Genomic DNA, 20668 nt, shown 5'->3' on the forward strand with positions numbered 1-20668 from the left:
TAAGAACCCGCCTGCTGATGCAGGAGACATAAGAGAATGGTTTTGAACCCTGGGTGGAGAGGATCCCCTGGAGAAGGGCATGGCACCCCACTCCAGTATTCTTGCTTGGAGAATCCCACGGACACAGCAGCCTGGCAGGCTATGGCCCATAGGTTCACAAAGAGTCCGAGACGACTGAAACCACTGAGCACACACACACGCTAGGAGGCTGGCCTCCAGCATTCTCTCAAATGTCATGTAAGATGACACGTGGAGGGTGGCGCTCTGTAGGGCAGTACGTTTTTTAGCTCTTGGACCAGCAGCCTCAGCTTCCCCTGGAACTTGTTAAAAATGCAAATCCTTAAACCCAACCTCCCCCTCCCTCTGCATCCAGCTCTGTTGATTCAGAACCTCTGGGCTGGGCGTGGGGCCCAGCCATCTGTGTTTTGATGGGCCCTCGAGGTGGTGCTGATGCCGGCTGAAGTCTGACCACTGCTGCCTGCCATAGCAATTAAAAGTTTGGGCTGTGAAGCCAATACAATACCAGCCAGGCTACAATCCCAGTTTTGTCAATACCTAGCTCTCTCTGTCTCACTTTTCTGATGTCAGAACAGGCTATAATAGCATTATCCATCTCATAAGGGTATTTTGAGGACTCGGTGGGGTCATGATAACTAGGTCAGACCTAAAGGACAGACAGGGCTTCCCAGATGGCTCAGCAGTAAAGAACCTACCTGCCAGTAGAGGAAACACAAGAGACTTGAGTTCGATCCCTGGGTGGGGAAGATCCCCTGGAAAGGGGTGAAAATCCCATGGACAGAGGAACCTGGTAGGCTATAGTTCAAAGGGTCACAAAGAGTAGGACACGACTGAAGTCACTGAGCACGCATGCATCCCTTCCCATACTCAAATCTATATTAATATTTGGTTAAATATTATTATATTGTTCACTCTTACATCACTGTCTATCTAGCCTCTTGTACTGGAGCTTCTAAGTCAGAGTCTAGTTGTGAGGAGTTGTGTTTGTCTGGGAGATCTTAGTTCCCTGGAGAGGGACTGAACCTATACCTCCTGCAATGGAAATACTGAGTCTTAAATCCCATGAACAGAGGGGCCTAGTGGCCTGCAGTCCATGGGGTCGCTAGGAGTCAGACACGACCGAGCAACTTCACTTTCACTTTTCACTTTCATGCATTGGAGAAGGAAATGGCAACCCACTCCAGTGTTCTTGCCTGGAGAATCCCAGGGACTGGGGAGCCTGGTAGGCTGCCATCTATGGGGTCGCACAGAGTCAGAAACAACTGAAGTGACTTAGCAGCAGCCAGCAGCAACCACTGGACTTCCAGGGTATTCCCAAGGTCCAATTTTTTAATTTGATCTCCCTCCCCCTCCCCCTTTGACAGTAGTCACTGATGTTGAATAACTAGAAGAGGATTCTACCTAGAATTGCTCTGGGTCACCTCTGTCACCTCCTAATGGCCAGCCCTCCCCCTTGATGGGCAGTAGTCACTCAACAGATACTTATTTACCTCTTCAGGGTGGAAAGTGGTATGTTAGCTATCAAGTGAGATATAATGTTGAGGAAGCTATTGGATACAACTGTCAGGGTGAAATGAGCCCCATTCACAAATGCCTTTCATATTTGACTGATATTTAAAATTATTGGACCAAGCGAGGATCAGAGGGTCAGAAAACGTGATGCTGGTGTTCACAGGAGGGAGGAAGAAATCCGTTTGGTGGTGGGAGATGACACTGGATAAAGCTCATAGCAATGTAATCTTTGACTAGAGCTATGACTGCAGATACCTTGGGCTTCCCAGGTAGCTCAAACAGTATAAGAGTCTGCCTGCAATGCAAGAGACCCAGTTGAATCCCTGGGTCAGGGAGATCCCCTGGAGAAGAGAATGGCAACCTACTCCAGTATTCTTGTCTGGAGAATTCCCTGGATGGAGGAGCCTGGCAGGCTACAGTCCATGGGGTCACAAAGAGTCAGACACTACTGAGAGACTGACACTTTCACCTTCTTTGCATAATCCTCCCTTGACATGGGCACTTACTCACCTCTTTCCCCATTTTGCAGCCAAAGAAGGGGCGCTCAGGTTGCTCAGATCATTAGTTCCAGGGCCCCTAGCTGCTGACTGCTGAGGCTGTGATCCAGAGGCCCATGTGTTTCCCGTCTAATTTGGCTCTCATATGGTGCTGTGCTTTTGGAGGAGGTTATGGGGAGATGAGGCTGTCCCGACACCAGGATCAGCATGTGCAAAAGGTGTGCCAGCATGAAGGAGCAGTCAGAGCTGCTCTGATCTGGCTGAATGATCAGCGCTGGGCGCAGTCTTGTTGGCAGAGGCCGGCCCTGCCTTCTGACCCCCGGCAGACAGTATCCTTTTATGCTAGAAGTGTTGAAAACAAAATCAAAGCCTAGCTCAGGATGCCACACACTCAGTATCTGAGATCAGGGTTTGATGCTGCTTGACAAGGGCTCTTGTGAACAGGAGCCCTTTTCGATCCAAATGAAGACAGCTGAAAGCCATGCCTACCAGCCTCCTTAGTGTGTGAAATCTCTGCACCCTGTTTAAAGACAATGGTACTTGGGGTTTAGCCCTTCAACTCGGAAAAGCTCTGAGAAGCCCATGCGGTGTTCTCCAGCAAAGCAGTGTCACTGCCGTATGTGTGTGTGCATGTGCGTGTTGTCGGTGCCTCCCTCGGCTCTCAGTGTGCTCAGCCTTCCTGTGGGTCTGCTCTGCTCCTGAAATCTGCTGAAATCCTTGGGTAATCGACATCATGTTTTCGGTTAGGACCCCAGCTCCATTCCACAGTGGGGCACATGGGTCCTTTGCCAGAATCATAAATCATCTGTAAACTCCATGGGAAGGTTGTAATAACAACAGTTACCCTTTGGAAAACATGCCTTTAGAAACTTGCATTTTTATATTTGAGACGTCTTGGGATCTTGGCAAAAGCCTGTGAGGTGTGAAGGCTATGTGGGGTCCTCACTGAACCCGTTTCAATGCTTAGGAATTGTACGTCGGTTTCCCAGGGTTACAGAGCTTCTTTCTCTGGCTGTTTCGCTCAAGGTAAACCATGAGACTTCTGTAGAAGTCCAGGATCTTTTATTTACCCCTCCTGTGAAGTCCCTTCTCTCTGGCATGACTCTGTGGACAGGGATCAGAGAGCCGCTGTGAGGCTTGGCTCGTTCAGCCATCACGTGCGGTTCTGCTCAGTCTGGATATAATTTATGTGAATCTACACACAGACATAGGCATGTACACACTGGTGACATGTGAGTACACAGACACACAGATGTGCAAACACGTATTACTACATGCATCATATGCACACTATCTGCATTCATAAACATATGCACACACGTGCATTTACATGTACAAACTAACAAACATACATATACGCAAAAATCTGGGGGCTTCCTGGGTGGCCCCATGGTGAAAGAATCCACCTTTCAATGCAGGAGACTAGGGTTCGATCCCTCGATCGGGAAGATTCTCTGGAGAAGGAAATGGCAACCCATTCCAGTATTCTTGCCTGGAGAATCCCATGGACAGAGGAGCCTGGTGGGCTGCAGTCCATGGGGTCACAAGTTGGACACGACTATGCCACTGAGCAAGCATACATGCATACATGTACATGAGTCACACACATACACAAATGCCCACCTGTGTCATTGCACACATCTGTATACCTGTTCACAGACCATATAACTAGAGATAGTCACCTCCCTTTCCCATAATGGAGGGGCACATGGAATTACCAAATATTAGAGTATGAAATACTAGAGTGTGAAAGAATATAGAAGAAAATCTCTGAAATCCTTTGGATCTCAGCTCCCCTGAGATCATTCAGCTGTAATCCATATTGAAAGCATGACATCCGTACCCCTTTATTTATCAATCATATATTTTAAGCAGATGATTTGTTTTTCTGGGAAGGAGCTAGGGGTTTGGCTGAATGCAAATACGATCCTCGTATCAGCGTGGGCCACTTGAAACATGCGTGACTCCTCTCTGCATCTGCACCCCTCTGGAAAGTCCACTACCCAGCACAGCATTGCCTCTGTGTCCTGATTCTGGGCCCCCACCGAACCCCAGCTTCATTTTTTCTCAGTCTGACAGACTGCCGTTGTCTCCAGCCTCCTTAACCAGTGTGGAAACGATCCCCGGTTCCTGCGTCTCGGCTGGCCCTTGTGACCAGACTAACTTGGCCGGTGCAGGGGTTGGTGTGTGTGCATGGGGAAGCGCACTAATATGAATGTTTTTCTTTGTGTGTGCACCCTTGCAGTGTTGTTTACCAGGATGGATTTTATGGTGCAGACATTTATGTAAGTATCCATTAACATGCATGCCACCCTTGTTTCTCGCCGGAGTCATTCTTTTTACAAGTTTGCTGCGATTTCTCAGCTGGGTGTCACCTATTTCCGCTTCCCGTGGGAAAGAGTCAAAGTCTCGGAGGACAGACGGCCTTCTGCTCACGGTAGCCGTCATGCTATTGAGTGAGTGGAATGAACTCCTTGATTCATTTCAGAATAAAAGAGTTGTATTTATTCAAAATAAATAAAATACTGACTTTTTTCCCCGTGTCCAATTAAAGACTTTGCTGCGAAAAGAAATTCTCTCCCAAATGCCCAATTGGGGTCTCTGTGTTTTCAGTCTAATATTTAAGATGACAGCTGTAGTTACCAGCTGTAGAGGGTGAAAAGATATTTTCATGGCTAATGTTTTTAATGTTTTCTTGTATACATTGAATTATTTATCACGACAGCCCTAGAAAGATTCCCCTCAAGTCCCTGTTTCTCTCTTTCTTTCCCCACATTGATGGTTTTAGTAAGAAACATCTCCTAACAAGATATAGATCCATTTGAGCATTCAACTCTTATGTTTTTCAACCCCTGATTTCCCTCTATTTCCCCAGAACAGTTACCTGACTTAGAATTATTAGGCCTATTTAGGATTGTTTGTTAAATGGTACCACTTTATTAAGCTTCTCACTTTTAGAGAAAAGGAGGATGTTTCTCATTATGGGGCCATAATTAAATTTATCTAACTTGATCTAGAGGTAGTTATTCACTGATGGTATGATATTAGCATCAGTGTTATGAAAATGACTTGGAATAAACACAACTTAAAAGAAATGGGGGATATCTTCTAAATCACATCATTATTTTCATTATGAGTGACCTCAGATAAATTCAGTGGAATCGTATTTGTTGTTTTATAGACTAGATAACAAAGAAAAATATAGCCATATTCCTGATCAAATTGAGGCAATTTACTAGAAAATAGGAAAGATGCTAGTTATTTAATTTTCTTCCCTTTGAATTTCAAATAATTACAATTTTGAGCCAGAGTATTAATCTCCATCAATGATAAACTTGGGTTTTATTATTATTATATTAAGTATATTTATTATAATCTGTGGGTTAGTTTTTTTTTTTTTTCCCCTTAATAAAATGAAAGAACAACCTACCTGTCTTTTATTCACCCAGGGAACAACCAGTTTCCTTTTTGTGGGTCTACCTTCATCCACTCCTTCTCAAGTCCTCTTTTTCCAAGCTTTGAGTTTGTACCATTTTAAATAGAGAAACAGGCAGGGGCTAAAGAGTCTGGCCCTCCTCCATATCCTCAGATATCCACTGATCACAAACATCAATCTATCCCCTTCCCCTAGGGTAGCTTCTGGATGGAGCATGCATATGGAGGAAGTAAGGACTTAGTTGGTGCTTCCCTGGTGGCTCAGACAGTAAAGAATCTGCCTCCAGTTCAGTAGACACGGGTTTGATCCCCACGTCAAGAAGATCCCCTGGAAAAGGAAACGGCAACCCTCTCCATTGTTCTTGCCTGGGAAATTCCACAGATGGAGGAGCCTGGTGGGCTACAGTCCAAGGGGTTGCAAAGAATCGAACATGACTTAGCGACTAAACAGCAGCAACAAGCACTTGAGATACAGCTACATCTCCTTTGAGATACAGCTATGTTCAGATAACTGGAAATGTCCTCCCTGCTCCCTTTTTTAAAAAAAAGAAATGATGACTAAAGAGGTTCATAAAAAGACACACAAGGTTCTGTTTTTATTTAAAGGAAGTTTGTGGCTGGCTCGTTCAATCTCATTAAAAATAATGCGCAGTGAGTAGGTCTAGGGCCATCCTGAGGGGATCTGGGACATGTCTTAGACAAACTGGTCACCTCTACTGGGTCTAAATCAGTTGTTTCTTTTTTCATTTTACTGGGCAGAGTTGTAAGCTTCTGGCTTCAGTTACTTTTAAGGGAGATAATGGGAGTCTGCTCTCCACTTCTTCCTATTCAGATAGTTCTGTCTTGACAGTAGATCAGAGCAACCCAGACAACAGCATGGGAGCCAGGACCACTGACCTTTTGTACACACCCCACTTTCTCCAGCACATGCTCCTCTTTGTTGCCCAAGGTCCCCACCCCTCCCACATCATGGTGGAGCCCTCAGGCATCTCCCAGCCCTGCTGAAGCAAATAGCATTTGAAAGACCTGCACGGATCCCTGTAACTAGTAAGTCAGAACCTCCTCTGTAGAAATAGCTCCTCTTAAACTTTGCAGGGAAGAGAGGATTGAGGAGAGAGAGAGAGAAAAAGACAGTGATGATCATAGATACCCTGACGGACCTGGAGGCAGTGGATGTGTTATAAGATGCTGTGAGCCAGAAACGAAGGTTAAAAACCAGGGATGCTCCTTTGGGCTGAGTGCAAAGAAAAATCATCTTGCTGGGAAGCCCAGCTCTGCAGGAAAAAGGCTGCCTGCCCTGCTCTGACCCAGTGCATATGGCTACTCACCAGAGGACAAAGAGGTCTTCTAAGTCAGCAAGGAGGGTCACAGAGGTCAGTACCTGGGTCTCTTCTACCTGGGGCATAACACACACACACACACACTTATTTGAAAAGGTAGCAATTGAGCTTCCATAACTAGCCTATCAAACCTACACATTCAGTCATTGCTAAGTGGCACATATTTCCATAAACTCCTTTGAATTAAAAAGCAGGCCATGGCACAGAATTGTAAATCAGCTCTGTGCTGTGCTCAGTTGCTCAGCCCTCATGTCCAACTCTTTGCGACCCTATGGACTGTACCAATCAGGCTTCTCTGTCTATGGGATTTTCCAGGCAAGAATACTAGAGTGGGTTACCATGCCCTCCTCCAGGGGATATTCCCGACTCAGAGATCTAACCTGTGTCTGCTGCACTGCAGGCAGATTCTTTACCACTGAGCCACCAGGGAAGCCCAAATCAACCATACTTTAATAGAAAAAGAAGAAAAAGTAGACTAGGTTAATGAAGAAATATAGAAATAATAGGAGAGGCAACACATGGATAGGATCAACTGTTTGAAAGTTGAAGAACCACGATCCTTGGACTTGCAAAGCAATCCATTAGATTGAAGGGTGAAGCTAGAGATTTCATAAGGCCAACCTTGATCGAGGAGCTGAAAATAAGGGTTGCTGAACCAAACTTAGCCAGGACATGTGTCTTCACCCACTCAGGGAGATAGCAAAGAATATGGAATTAGATCAAAAGATAACTATTGAAAATGGAGGAAAGGACATGATAATAGAACTAGATATAAAAAAAAGACCCGACAAGCTCTCAGTAGAAACTAGAGTAAGATAACAGAGTTCTGAGCACTAGGAGAAAGGAAAGAAAGGATAGGAAAAAGGGAGAGAGATGATACAGAATATAAATATTAACCTTACTCCCTTTTATTGAAAAAGCCCTAAGCTTCCTAACAGGACTTCTCTGGTGACTCAGTGGTAAAGAATCCGTTTGCCAATGCAGGAGACGTGGGTTAGTTCCCTGGGTCAGGAAATGGCAACCCACTCCAGTATTCTTGCCTGGAGGATCTCATGGACAGAGGAGCCTGGTGGGCTACAACCACAACAAAGCTTTCTTACACTTAATGCAACTGTGAGGCTATCTAGCAAATATGTCTGGATAAGATTCCAGGGCACTTTTGTATCATGCCTAGATCCCATTATAAAGAGGTTCTGGGTGACACCGTGACTTCTATACATTATTTCTGAATTCATGTCACTCTGCCATCCATGGATCTTCAAGAGGCAACCTCATTTCAGTGATGTTTGAGCTCAGGACAGAGGTGTCAGTAGTTTTTGGAACATGGAAAATGGAAATTCTCCAGATAAAACCCCCAAGTGTTTATTCCTGAGACTTTACTTTCTGTGTGGGCCAGCTTGGGGGTTCTGGTCAGTCACCAGGTGGCAAGGCAACAGCTCATCCGGAAGTTAAGTGTCTCCTGTGTAAGAAACATGATATTCACACTCCACATCACCTCACTCTCTGTGCACAGGGTTCTATCAAGTGTGTTAGTTGCTCAGTCCTGTCTGATTTTTTGCAACCCCATGGACTGTAGCTCACCAGGCTCCTCTGTCCATGGGATTCTCCAGGCAAGAATACTAGAGTGGGTTGCCATGCCCTCCTCCAGGGGATCTTTCTGACTTGGGGATAAAACTTGGATCTCATGCATTGCAGGCAAATTCTTTACCATCTGTGTCCTGGTCCTAATCAAGGAGCAGTCTTATTACCCATCACCTCCATTGTTTTTTCCCCAGAGGAGGAGACATTTTCTTTCAGAAAAGAGATGAAATCTTTTGCCCAGACATCTTCACTGACACTGTGGTTTGAGCCCATGAAATGGATCAAATTGCAAAGTTCAACCCTTATGCCCTAGGCCAACAGAAGGACATCATTGCCTCCACTGAGCAAACTTGAGAATGTGGTGAAAGACAGGCAAGGAGGAGGGTGAGAAATGAGAGGATAATGGAGAGCGTGTAAGCTGGACCGGTCACAGGGAATAATATCTGTACTTGAAATATTCAAATGACAGAGAGAGATGGGGGAACTTCTATAGGCATAGTTCCTCAGACGTAGAATTCTAAATTAAAAGGGAAGGCTCAGTAGAACTAGGAGCTTCCCTGGTTCGATTCCTGGGTCAGGAAGAACTCCTGGAGAAGGGATGGGCTAACCAATCCCATATTCTTCATTGTTGTTTGTTTAGTTGCTCAGTCATGTCCGATTCTTTGCAATCCCATGGTCTGTAGCTTACCAGGCTCCTCTGTCCATAGAATTTTCCAAGCAAGAATACTGGAGTGGGTTGCCATTTCCTTCTCTAGGCAATCTTTCTGACCCAGGGATCGAACCTGGGTCTCATGCTTGGCAGGCGGATTCTTTACCGCTGAGCTACCAGGAAAGCTGCACACACACACACACACACACTCATGCACATATATTTCCCCCCACCACACCTCCCTGACCAGGGATTTAACCCATGCTCCCTGCATTGGAAGTGCAGAATTTTAACCACTGGACCACAAAGAAGTTCCTTAAAATATACACACTATATGTATACACACACACACGCCTTTATCAGGCAGGTCCCTACATCTGTTAAACTGTTCAATCACCTTGATGTCTGCCTTGGAACTGGAACACTTCACTTCCAACTAGAACCACTCACGGGAAAAAATCAGCCTCATTCACGAATCACTGTCACATCCCAAACTGCTCCCCAGTCTGTCCAAGGGTTCTGCTGAGACCTTGTGAGTATTTGGACCTGAATGAAGTGATGGTGGGTTAATGACATCCATCTTCAAAGAAGCTTTTCCAGACCCATGCGTACTCACGCCCCCATGCTCTCACACAAACACACACACACACATGCACACAAGTAATGTTTCCAGTCACATATGTTAAAATTAGCTTTAGTAGCTTTGATCTGATTCATTGTTTCTTGAAGTACAATTGCTCTATCTATTATTATTTGAAATTAAATTAAGAAAAAAATAAAGGCATTAAAAAGAAAAAAAGAATAATTTGTAGTCACCATAGGTCATGTTTGTTTGTTTTAAATTATAGCTTTACTGAAGTATAATTGACAGATAAAATTATAAGGTATTTTTTTAAAAGGTGTTGATACAGTTACTGTCATCTTAACTGCCTCCATCATTTGGCATCAAAGTTAAATCCTCAGGTGTGCCCAAGCAATCCAACCATGAGATAAAGAGAGAAATGAGAGAGCGAGTTAATTTGAACTCTTGGAAATGGCACCCCCCTCCAATATTCTTGCCTGGAGAATCCCATGGACAGAGGAGCCTGGTGGGCTGTGGTCCATGGGGTCGCAAAGAGCTGGACACGACTGAAGCCACTTAGCACGCATGCAATATGCTTGGAAGGGAAAAAAGCCATGAAAGTATCCTTTTTCCTTCTTTAAAAATACACGCAGATTATAACACAAATGCAATGAGGGTGGTTTGATCCCCACCCCCATCTGCTTGATACTCTCAGTTACAGAGATTCGTGGCTCAAAAATGTTCGGCATTCCTTGGTCCTTCTTTTGGTTTAATGGGTCATGCTAGGTCTTAGTGACAAAAGAGAAGCAAACTTGGAAATGAAGTGCTCTGGAATTTCTGTCTGACTTATGCATTTTCTTTATTTATTTCATTTTTGCATTGAAAACATTACATTTCTGTTTCCTTATAGAGTAGTGTATCAAGAGCCTGTGTATGGCAATAAATTGCTGCAGGTATGAAATCCTGGCTGGTGGAAAAACTCATCACTATTGATTGTGGGTTTGCTGTGAAATCCTACTAACAAGACAATTCTGGGGAGGGAGGGGAGACATTCTCTAACATAGAAGGAGGGAAGACTGAACTGAATTTTCCAGTTTTGATATCAATTCTTCTAGAAGAGAGACACTCATCTTGAAATCTTTTTTTCCCCTCTTTGCTAGATTATGTGTGTATCAGAATTGAGATTGGGCTTGGCTGTTTCTTTCTTGGCTTAAAATGTATCTGGCTTCAGTGAACATAAACTCAGTGAAAAAAAATCCAAGGCTTTCATTGAACCAATTGTCTGAAAAAAATTTTAGTAATTTCCTGGAGTCAACGGGGATGGTTAAACCAAAACCCTTTTGTAATTAAGCATCAAGGATCAGTATACACTGTAGCTTCTTATAAATTTATTTCACATTTTCTGCCATAACTCTCAAACCTATTTCTCACTGATGAAACAACCCCAAATGAACAAACTTGTTCAAACTTGAGGAAAGCAAAAACCAACACCTGCATTGGCATGTAGCTGGCTAAGTTCCAAATTTTGTCTATAACCAACACAAAAACTGTCAAATAAAATGAAAGAAGAATGTAAAACTAAAATGATCAGTGGGAATTTTATTACACAGGTTTCCCTTTAACCTGAGATTGTCCCTTTTGTTCAGTATTAAGTCAATTAAGAAAGTACATTTTTTTTTCCAGTGAGATTAATCAAGTTTTAATAAGAAATCTAATATGAAACAAATGGGTATTTGGACTAAGGAGAGAACCAAATAATTAAAATTTCTGAGATAAGCTTTTATTTTCACCTTTTAAGAAAAGCTGGACTTCAAAAACAGCTGTATGTATTATGCAGATAAGTTAAAGAGTAGTGATTTATATGAAGGATTTTATAGTTTGGAAATAATGCTCTTGTAAGTGTCATTAGCGGAGAAGGCGATGGCCCCACTCCAGTACTCTTGCCTGGAAAATCCCATGGACGGAGGAGCCTGGTGGGCTGCAGTCCATGGGGTCGCAAAGAGTTGGACACGACTGAGCGACTTCACTTTCACTTTTCACTTTCATGCATTGGAGAAGGAAATGGCAACCCACTCCAGTGTTCTTGCCTGGAGAATCCCAGGGACAGGGGAGCCTGGTGGGCTGCCATCTATGGGGTCACACAGAGTCGGACATGACTGAAGCGATGCAGCAGCAGCAGCAGCAGCAGCAAGTGTCATTAGAGTGAATAAATTTTACGTATATCATTAATCCACCTGTTTTAGACAAAGTGAGATCCTTGAATATTCTCAGAAAGGAGGAAGTCCCGTGTCCCCACAGATGTACAAAAATTTCATCTCACTTCCTCAGCAGTTTGCCATTTGGATATTTGAACTTTTTTTTTCCAAAAGTATGCTTTCAAGTTAAAAATGTGATTTCCATCATCAAACCACTTGGTGATGCAGTGGAGATCCACAGAGCTCATTAATACTGCTTTACAAAGTTCCACAAGTGAGTAACCAGTTTCATTTCATTTAACTCAACATCTCCCAAACCTATGTGGTCATGAAACCTATGTGGTCTTGAAACCTTGCCTTTCCCTTGATGAAGATCCCACCAAGCACAGTTTTGAAAATGTTTCATTGGAGCATCGTTAAAGTATGTAATTGATAACTTCCCCCCGTGGACCTCCAGAGGTCTTGCTAACAAAGGAAGTATTCCCAAGCCTGTGAATCAATATCTTTGATGGTTGCCTCTGGTGGTGGGGGCAGGGGTGGGAGGGGGAAATCCATAATGACCATTTAAAATACACATTTTCTATAAGATCACATGTCTATTTTGATGCCCAGCATGTGAAATTATATTTTGTGAGTAGGGAGCATAGAACTATTGTGTGCTTGTCATTCCTTTTCTTTCTTTTTCACCTTTACTTTGGTGGTGGGAAAAATCTGTCAAGGACGCATTTTTGTTTTTGTCCTAAGGTCTGGAAGGATCAGTTTTAAGGTAGACTGTGTTTTGATGACCACAAATGAAAGTGAGCACTTCTTTTTCAAACATTACCCCAGAACCTTGCTGAAGCTTTGGTTATACTCGCAAGCTGCAAAATATGGGCAATAAAATTGATTAAAATCACCTGTTAGAAAGGCAAATTAAAGCAATTTGTAGTTTTTTTTTATCATTTTACAGTGTGTGCATGCATGCACCAAGTCAGTATGCAACTCTGGTTTTCCCCTTAAATGGATTCCATGCCGAAGAAGAATCGCAAAGGAAGATGATGCAGTATATAGGAGCAGAGGCGTCAAGCCATCTACCCCTTTTTCTCTGTCCAATTACTACAAATTCCAGGGATCACTTGGACCTGGGCTGTCCAGTACTGTAGCCACCAGCTCCATGTGGTGGCTTACATTTTAATTCAAATGAATTCAACATTAAATAAATTTAAAAAGCCATTTGTTGTAGCCCCCGCATTTCAAGATTTCTGTAGACATTTAGGACAAGTGGCTACCATATTGGACAGTGCAAGTATAGAACATTTGTGTTCATCATCAAGTCTTCTGGACACCTAGGAGATCACTGACCAAGGTCAAAATCTCTCCACCGGTTCCACAGACTTTACCAAACTATGACCTTGACTCATGAATCAGGAATACTTGTAAACATACTCAAATAGCAAAGATAAATGTCAGGACTTTGACCTCTTGTGCCTGTCTTAAATGGAAGCCCATACTTGTTTTCTCTAAATGGTTAATACATGTGCAAATAGAGAATGGATCCTTCCCAAAGCTTCATAGACAAGCCCCTCAGTTGTTCAGAAGGATCCCAGGTGTACACTCCTCCATTTTATATCAATGCAATAAGCGCCAACCTAGTGGTCAGTGAGGGGCTGCTGCTGGCTGGGTCAGGAAAGAATCCACCTGCAATGCAGGTAGACCCAGGCTTTTTGATCCCTGGGTTGGGAACATCCCCTGGAGAAGGAAATGGCAACTCACTCCAGTATTCTTGCCTGGAAGATCCCATGAACAGAGAAGCCTGGTGAGCTACAGTCCATGGGGTCAAAAAGAGTCGGACAGGACTTAGTGACTAAACCATCGCAGTCAGTGAGGTTCATTTTAGGCATATTCTGTTTGCACTGCCATAGTTTTCCCCACTTATCAAAATTGCTACCTACTTCCATTGACAGAAACCATTGCAGAAGTTGAGGGAGTCCTCCAGAATTCAAACAAAGAGGTTTTGCAAGTAGGATGTTGCTATAAGTCTTTCCGGGAACCAAATTTACAGTCGGCACATCATGATTGATTGACATGGCCCTTGATGCAATGCGCTTTACAGTAACTTTTGTTTTTCAGTCTGAGAGTGACAGAAAACACACACACGCGCGTGCGCGCGCGCACACACACACACGCACAGACGCACACTCGCACAGACGCGCACGCGCACGCGCATGCTCACATTCTCCACTCAGAGTTTTCAGCTGGTGGCAGCTAATGCCTCTGAGCCATCAGGAAGTCAGTGCCAGCCCCTCCCTACCTCATTAAGTTCAGTACACGTGCGTGCGTGCACACCTGTGTTTCTGCGGATGCCTGATGAAAGGCGAGGAGATGGGCAAGCTGATGAAAAGACTGGCTCCAGAAATCGGGTGAGCCGATTTCCCCTCAGCCCATCAGTCTGTACCTGGAGCTCGGTGCTCCGTGTGACAAATGCTTTGGTTTCCCAGCTCCTCGGCACATTTAATGAGTTTCTCCGTCCTAATTAGAGAACATGGTGTTTGGAACACCAGGTGGTTTCTGGCTAAGACCTCTTTTTTTTTTTTTTTTTTAACTTTCACATTGTTTTTCAAGGGAGACTTTTTAAAAAGTAAAAATACTGGCTCCAAATTATGCGTGATTATCTGTCAGAATGTCTTGGAGGTGTCTTCTCCAGAGTGATCCAAAGAAGGAGCTTGATTAAGGAGAAACTAGCTTTTTGGAATGCCCACGTAAGTGATAGAAAATTTGCTTTGAAAGTTGGTTATGATTGGCAAAGAGTAGAAATAAATTGCAGAGACCACTGTACCTATCACTGTTCTGATAGATGCTTCTTGCAGTTTTCTCATTCATCTGTCTTCTATGCTGTATGTGGAGCCAAGAATAATGAACTGCTTTACTCAAGATACTACCAGTAAATCCCCCCAACATGCAGTTATTTTGCTATTAGAAGCCCTCTGACATGGTTGTGTCCTGAATTGCCGCTTCACAGCAAGGGTGAGAACCCTTCTCCCAGAGGATCGTAGGACTGTATATTCTATTTAGAACCTGAATGGCCCCCGTGTTATCAGTGGAGACTGGATCCCTTTAACTGTACTAAGATCATTCAACAGTGGTTGATGTATCACTGTGGTCTGCTGAGCAAGGAGTTCTGTTATTTTCACAGTTTGATAATCAGTGCTCCACTGAACACAGTTCCTTTCGAATATGCCCATTTGCTTGTCCTCTGCTTAATTGAACAATTGCAATTACTGGTACATACAACTAAATGTTAATTATTTTTCTCCAATTTTTTTCTCTCTCCTAATGATTTCATTTACAAATTGGAAGGCTTTATCATATTTTCCACAACAAACAAATTCCCCATTTGAACCAGTGTGATATCTTGAGCTGAAAAGATAGAATTTTTAAGCAATGCTCAAGATTCCTTTTTTTTAATCATTATGTGACATTTAAAAAGCTAGAGACAATCTTCTTTCGTTGCTTTAGTGGTTGAACAACTACATATGCAAGAGACTCCTAACACAGTTTCAATCAAAGGATTATCTTATTTTTGTAAGTAAATATCAAAGACATTAACATTAATAAATATCAAAGATAGCAGGGCATTAGCTTGACCTGTATTGGATTTTTAAGGACGTAATCAAAGATGGTTTGAATAAGATGTAAGTTGAGAACTGATAAACCAAGGTAAAGCATACTCACTTTGGAAAATCTGGAAAGTTCAGCAAAGTAGAAAAAGCATTTAAATAATCTCCCATAATCCTCTGCACCCCAAAATGATTACCATTAATTAACATGTAGGTACATCTCCTTCAGAGGGTCTCTGGGTTCCTGCTTACAACTGCTAATCTTTAACATCCAGCTGGGGCTGGTAGTCCACCCCACATCTTTCTCGCGTGTTTTGGTACTAAGCTTTCATTAACCTCCACTTGAGTTCGCTAGATGTGGGTCACTGCTGTTCTGCTGGGGTCTCACCATCAGGCACCCTGAGTCAGCCCCCTCTGAGTTCCTAAGCCTGCTTTCTCCTTGTGTTTTAGGGTGGTTATGCTGCATACCGCTACGCCCAGCCCACCCCTGCCACTGCCGCTGCCTACAGTGACAGGTAAGGGCTTTCCTTCTCACGCTTGACTATTACCTGGAAATGAACTTAGCTGGTGGGAGGCGAGCCTCTCGTGTGGTCTCGGTGCAAATGCATGACTGCTGGGGAAGGCAGTGCCCCCAAAGTTAGGTCTCACGGTGAAGGTCAGCACGGGGCCGCCAGGACGCAGTGACGCCTAGCTCGCTCTGATCGCTCGCCCTCTCTGCTAAGACACAAAGACGGTGGGTCCGTGCAAAGTTGCTTTTCCTCTGACAGTTCCTCTGACAGCACGCCCTGCATGCACAAAATACACCCGTTGTACAACCTTCTCCTGGACTTCTCTGTAAAATCCTGGATTCATGTAACTCATAGGACGAAAGCCAAGAGAGGATCCCACAGGGTTTACCTCAATTTTCAACACCTCAGTTCCCTTCTTTACACCTTTGTACATTCAGGAAACCATTCTCCTTTATTGCCTTTTAAGATCCTGCCTGAAGGAATATGGGCAGTGTGTCTGGCATTCATCAGGAGAGTCTTTCTTTTTGGCAATGCCCAGACCCTGTGCCTATGAACATAAGCCAACATTTATTTGTAATGCACACCACATGTGAAGACTGGCAGCGGAAGGGACTGAAGTAGGTTTAAGAAACGCAGAAGTCAGGACTGGATGGCGGGGGGGTGAGGGCTGGGGGTTGGAGGAGCTCTATTACCCATTACCCAGGCTTAACAGATGACTCGGTTTCTGAAATGGCAAGCCACAGCTATTTTCGTATAAGTGCTTTGGAAAAAAAAAGAAAGTGTGCGTTTCCATATTGAATGCAAATTGTTGGCTCTGTTTTCAGAGGACATAAATGTGAATGTTCAGATGCTCTGCATGCACAAATGTCATGGAGGGTGCTTATTTTGGGTAATGACTCCTTTAATTTAAAACTATGTTTCATGAATAAAACAGTAATGGTAACAGTTTGCATGTGTGGCTGAGGCATGCTGGGTTCGACAGGTAAGCAGGCGGTGTCTTGGACTCGTGAATGGGGAGTGTTGGCAGACTCTGGGTCTCCCCTCGGATCTCTTGTGACTCAGTTCCTCTCTTAGTTTGCTGTGGTATGCTTTCTCTGCAGTTCCATTCCATTTCTCACAAGATGTATCCTTAGTTCTTTGTAACTACAGACTTCTTCGGAGGTATACGAAAGCAAAAGAAATTCCTGAACCCTCAATGTCACACTTTGAAAACCCCAGGCATTAAAAACTCATGATCAAATAGCTCTTTGGCAAGACAGAGTTGAGATCTGTTATCTGATTGTATGCAGGTATTATTCCTATAACTTCCTATTATTCTTATAAACAGCCATCGAGAGCTCTCAAGTCTGGAGGGAGCTTCCAGAGAAACCCAAACAATTGTCAGCACACAGTTCTAAATACTTAAATTATCCAGTTACCCAATCATCCGTTGCTAGGATGCAAAATATGTTTTATGAAAGTTGCTATCTTCAATACACTTTGACACTAAATTAGGGAAATTGAGAGGGTCAAAAAAGCTAATAAAAATGATGACAGTCTTGAAATTCTCAAGATCATTCTACAAATGAAAAGGCTTAATTCTATTAAATTCTGCACACTGCATATTCACAGAGTGTCAATTGTAATGTGGTTCATCTACAACCCTTAATTATTTTTATGAAAATATCTCTCGATGCTAAATTCTGCAACACCCACTTTGTATATAATTATAATCATAGTAACTTTAGCCTGCTGCATAATTATAAGAATCTTAAACAGATTTATGTCTTTGATTTTTTTTTTTAATCTTGCTGCTTGGTATAAGTGCATCTATCCCCAAGCTGGAAATAAGGTTAATTACAAAAATATAATTTAAATTACTTTCTTTAATATGACCAAAATAGACATTTGAAAAAAAACCAACAGTGTTTAGTACTATTCTTAGATAGAATTACTTGAGGATCTGGCCATCTCCATTTGCATTTGCCTTACAAAATAAGTTAAAATTTTGCTACTCTTGGGGGCACCATATATGCAAATATATGTATGAAATCTGTTATTTTAATATTATTAAGATTTTTCACTGGCAACCTGTTCTACTGAAAAATTGCCCTCATTCTTGGTTTGGTAAATCTTGACTAACTCTGCAATTCCCACTTTGGTGTAATAGTTTCAGTTGAAGAGACCAACTAAACCTACTCTTGTCCATATAATTGGCCTCTTGCTGTTCATTAAAGAAATTTGCACATTAGGTCTTTTTGGTTGCTGTGGAAATTGATTACTAGTCCTCTTTCACTTGCTACTTATGGAAATATTGCATCGAGAGAAATGCACACATAGATAAAATTACCAGAAAACAATCTTAAAGATTATGTTTCTGGTTTGATTTGTAAAATGTATCTATGAAACGGTGGTACTTCCGTTTATTGTTAGTAAGCAGGTAAAGAGGAGGAAGACCCTTCAAGAGAAGACACATGTTTAGGGGAAAATGTGAAATTATCAGAAGAGCTTTCCAGTCAGTTAGAGATGGCAAGAATCTAGAGTTATCTCAGGGAAGTTGTGTAATCACTTATTTTTACTCCATCACAGGATAATATCAGTAGGGAGAGACTCTTAGTACCTACTTTCTACAAGACAGGCAGGATGACAAAGAGAAAAGCTTCTTAACCCAAAGAAATGCCTTCAAAATAGGAAATAAAATCAGAAGGAACAGAGACTGTTGGGTCACACTCACTGGCTGTCAACCTGATCCAAGGAGAAACCACAACAAGCTTTCTAATCATGAGATTCACTTCTCAAACATCTTGAAAGGGAAAGAAGTTTGATGTCCCCAGTTGGTAGAATTTTACCTTTTATCAGCACAAATTAAGCCCTCATCAAATTAAAGATTCAGGGGTCTTTTGGAAAATCTTGAACTCCAGTAACCTCAGGACTGGCCAGAAGTTCGTTGATGGCCACCTCGTTAACTCCCTTCCCATCAGCTTCTCGGTTAAATGATCACACCATGATTATCTCGGAGTACCCTGAGAGTTTCTTGAATGCCGACCTCTGGAAGGAAGACCATCTGGTGTGGGCAGTGATTTCCCCCCAAAGAAAAAGACCTGACTAGACTAGGTAATTTTGCAGGCTCATTGACGAATTGAGTGGCAATAGGCAGATGTCTTTCTTGGGCATTCAGGAAAGATTTGGTAAGCCTTTGACTTCACCTCAAATCTTCTAATCTCACTTTGATTTGTGGAAAGCCAACTATCTGGACTCTCAAGGGAGATGGTTTTCTGAGCTTGAACCGATCAAAGCATGGCAGTGGGGCCGATGATCATCTGGTCATTGCATGTTACTTGGTGTTGCTGATGTGTTTGTGGTATGTTCTGGATTGGACAGGTCCATCACCACATTAGCTCGATGAATGGCTTGCTTGAATGAAGCCTGGGGGCAGGCTTCTCTTGATTGACTGGCTTTCGGTTTCTTTGTGTCTTCTCACCTGGTCCTTGTTGCATCTTTGAGCAGCCAAACTGGGAGGCAGGGAGGGAGAGGGGAAGATTTCCTTTTCGATGAATCACTCTACAGGTATTTGGGTAAACGTGTCTGATGTGTACACAGCTTTGATGACAATGTTACCACGCCAAAAAGGCAGACATCCGTCATGCTTGCCCTGCTTGCCGAACATCCTAACATCCCCTAACACACAGTGCATGGAAACAGCCCTCCACATTAGGGCAGAAGGGAACTCAATTCAGACCAGCTAGAGGAGAAACTAGTAGAGGCATTCGCTCTGAGACTTCATGACGACCCAGGTATCCTGCTAGTTACCCTGGGCCACTGTTTTCATGGACACTTGCATTTCCATAAAGATCCTTAAAAGTTAGCAGCTTTTGACCTACAGCAGTAGTCCCAGCCATACAGGTGCCTCTAGACTGAGCAAAAGAGACAGCAAGCAACAGGCTTCTGTTTGTTGTTTTATTTTCTACCTTTTTTTGTTTTTGTTCTTTTGAGACCTTTAAGTTTTTCAGCAACATTAGACTCTACCATATGAAACCGCTATTTTTGTGGGCCCCAAATGGTAGAATATTGGCAATTTCATATAGCTCAGCTTAATAGAGGAGCTTCCCCAATGACTCAGTGGTAAGGAATCTGACTGTAATTCAGGAGGCACAGGTTCGATCCCTGGGTCAGGAAGATCCCCTGGAGGAGGAAATGGCAACCTACTCCAGTATTCTTGCCTGGAAAAAATCCCATGGAGAGGAGCCTGGTGGGCTACAATCCATGGGGTCACAGAGTTGGACATGAGTGTCTCAGTTGGACTGAGCAACTGACTAATCACAGCTTAATAGAAGCCCAATTAAAATGCCATAATATCAATATCAATAATCTTGCTCTCTGCCTATTCATACATATACATATATGTATGTTGTATATATATATTGCTCACATATACATGTGAAAAATATATGTATACACAACACATACACACACTTCTGCCTTAGGACCTCATGGAGGACTTATATGCGTGTCTAGATAAATAAATCTTAATACAAGGAGGTCAGGATATGCCAAGTTGTGCCACTCATGAGCCCCATGCTAGAACATCTTTTAAATGTGATACTCATAACCTATAAATAATAGGTTCTATGTCAGAGAGAAATAGATTAATAGCCTTTCCTAAAACTCAATAGCAATAAGTAGTCATGTCTTTGGGGTCATGGAGCGGTTGATCTATAGATCACCTATTTAAAATTATATGGTGGTAGAGATAGATAGGGGCTTCCCTGATAGCTCAATTGGTAAAGAATCTGCC

The 20668-nt window shown here is 43.0% G+C and overlaps 1 protein-coding gene across 18 annotated transcripts in view; it reads left to right on the top strand.

The window, feature by feature from the left end:
- RBFOX1 (RNA binding fox-1 homolog 1) overlaps window positions 1–20668 on the top strand; it is a 2444696-nt gene that overhangs the window by 2384980 nt on the left and 39048 nt on the right. For 12 of the 18 annotated variants that reach the window (XM_061401054.1, XM_061401052.1, XM_061401049.1 and 9 more), the window contains 2 exons: window positions 4273–4312; window positions 15836–15900. In XM_061401054.1, coding sequence (XP_061257038.1) covers window positions 4273–4312; window positions 15836–15900 — 105 coding nt within the window. Of the gene's footprint in view, window positions 1–4272; window positions 4313–10504; window positions 10548–15835; window positions 15901–20668 lie in introns of all 18 variants that reach the window. The other 6 variants (XM_061401048.1, XM_061401046.1, XM_061401053.1 and 3 more) reach the window with 1 other exon arrangement.

Source organism: Bos javanicus, chromosome 25 (genome assembly GCF_032452875.1).
Source record: "Bos javanicus breed banteng chromosome 25, ARS-OSU_banteng_1.0, whole genome shotgun sequence".
Classification (NCBI taxonomy): domain Eukaryota; kingdom Metazoa; phylum Chordata; class Mammalia; order Artiodactyla; family Bovidae; genus Bos; species Bos javanicus.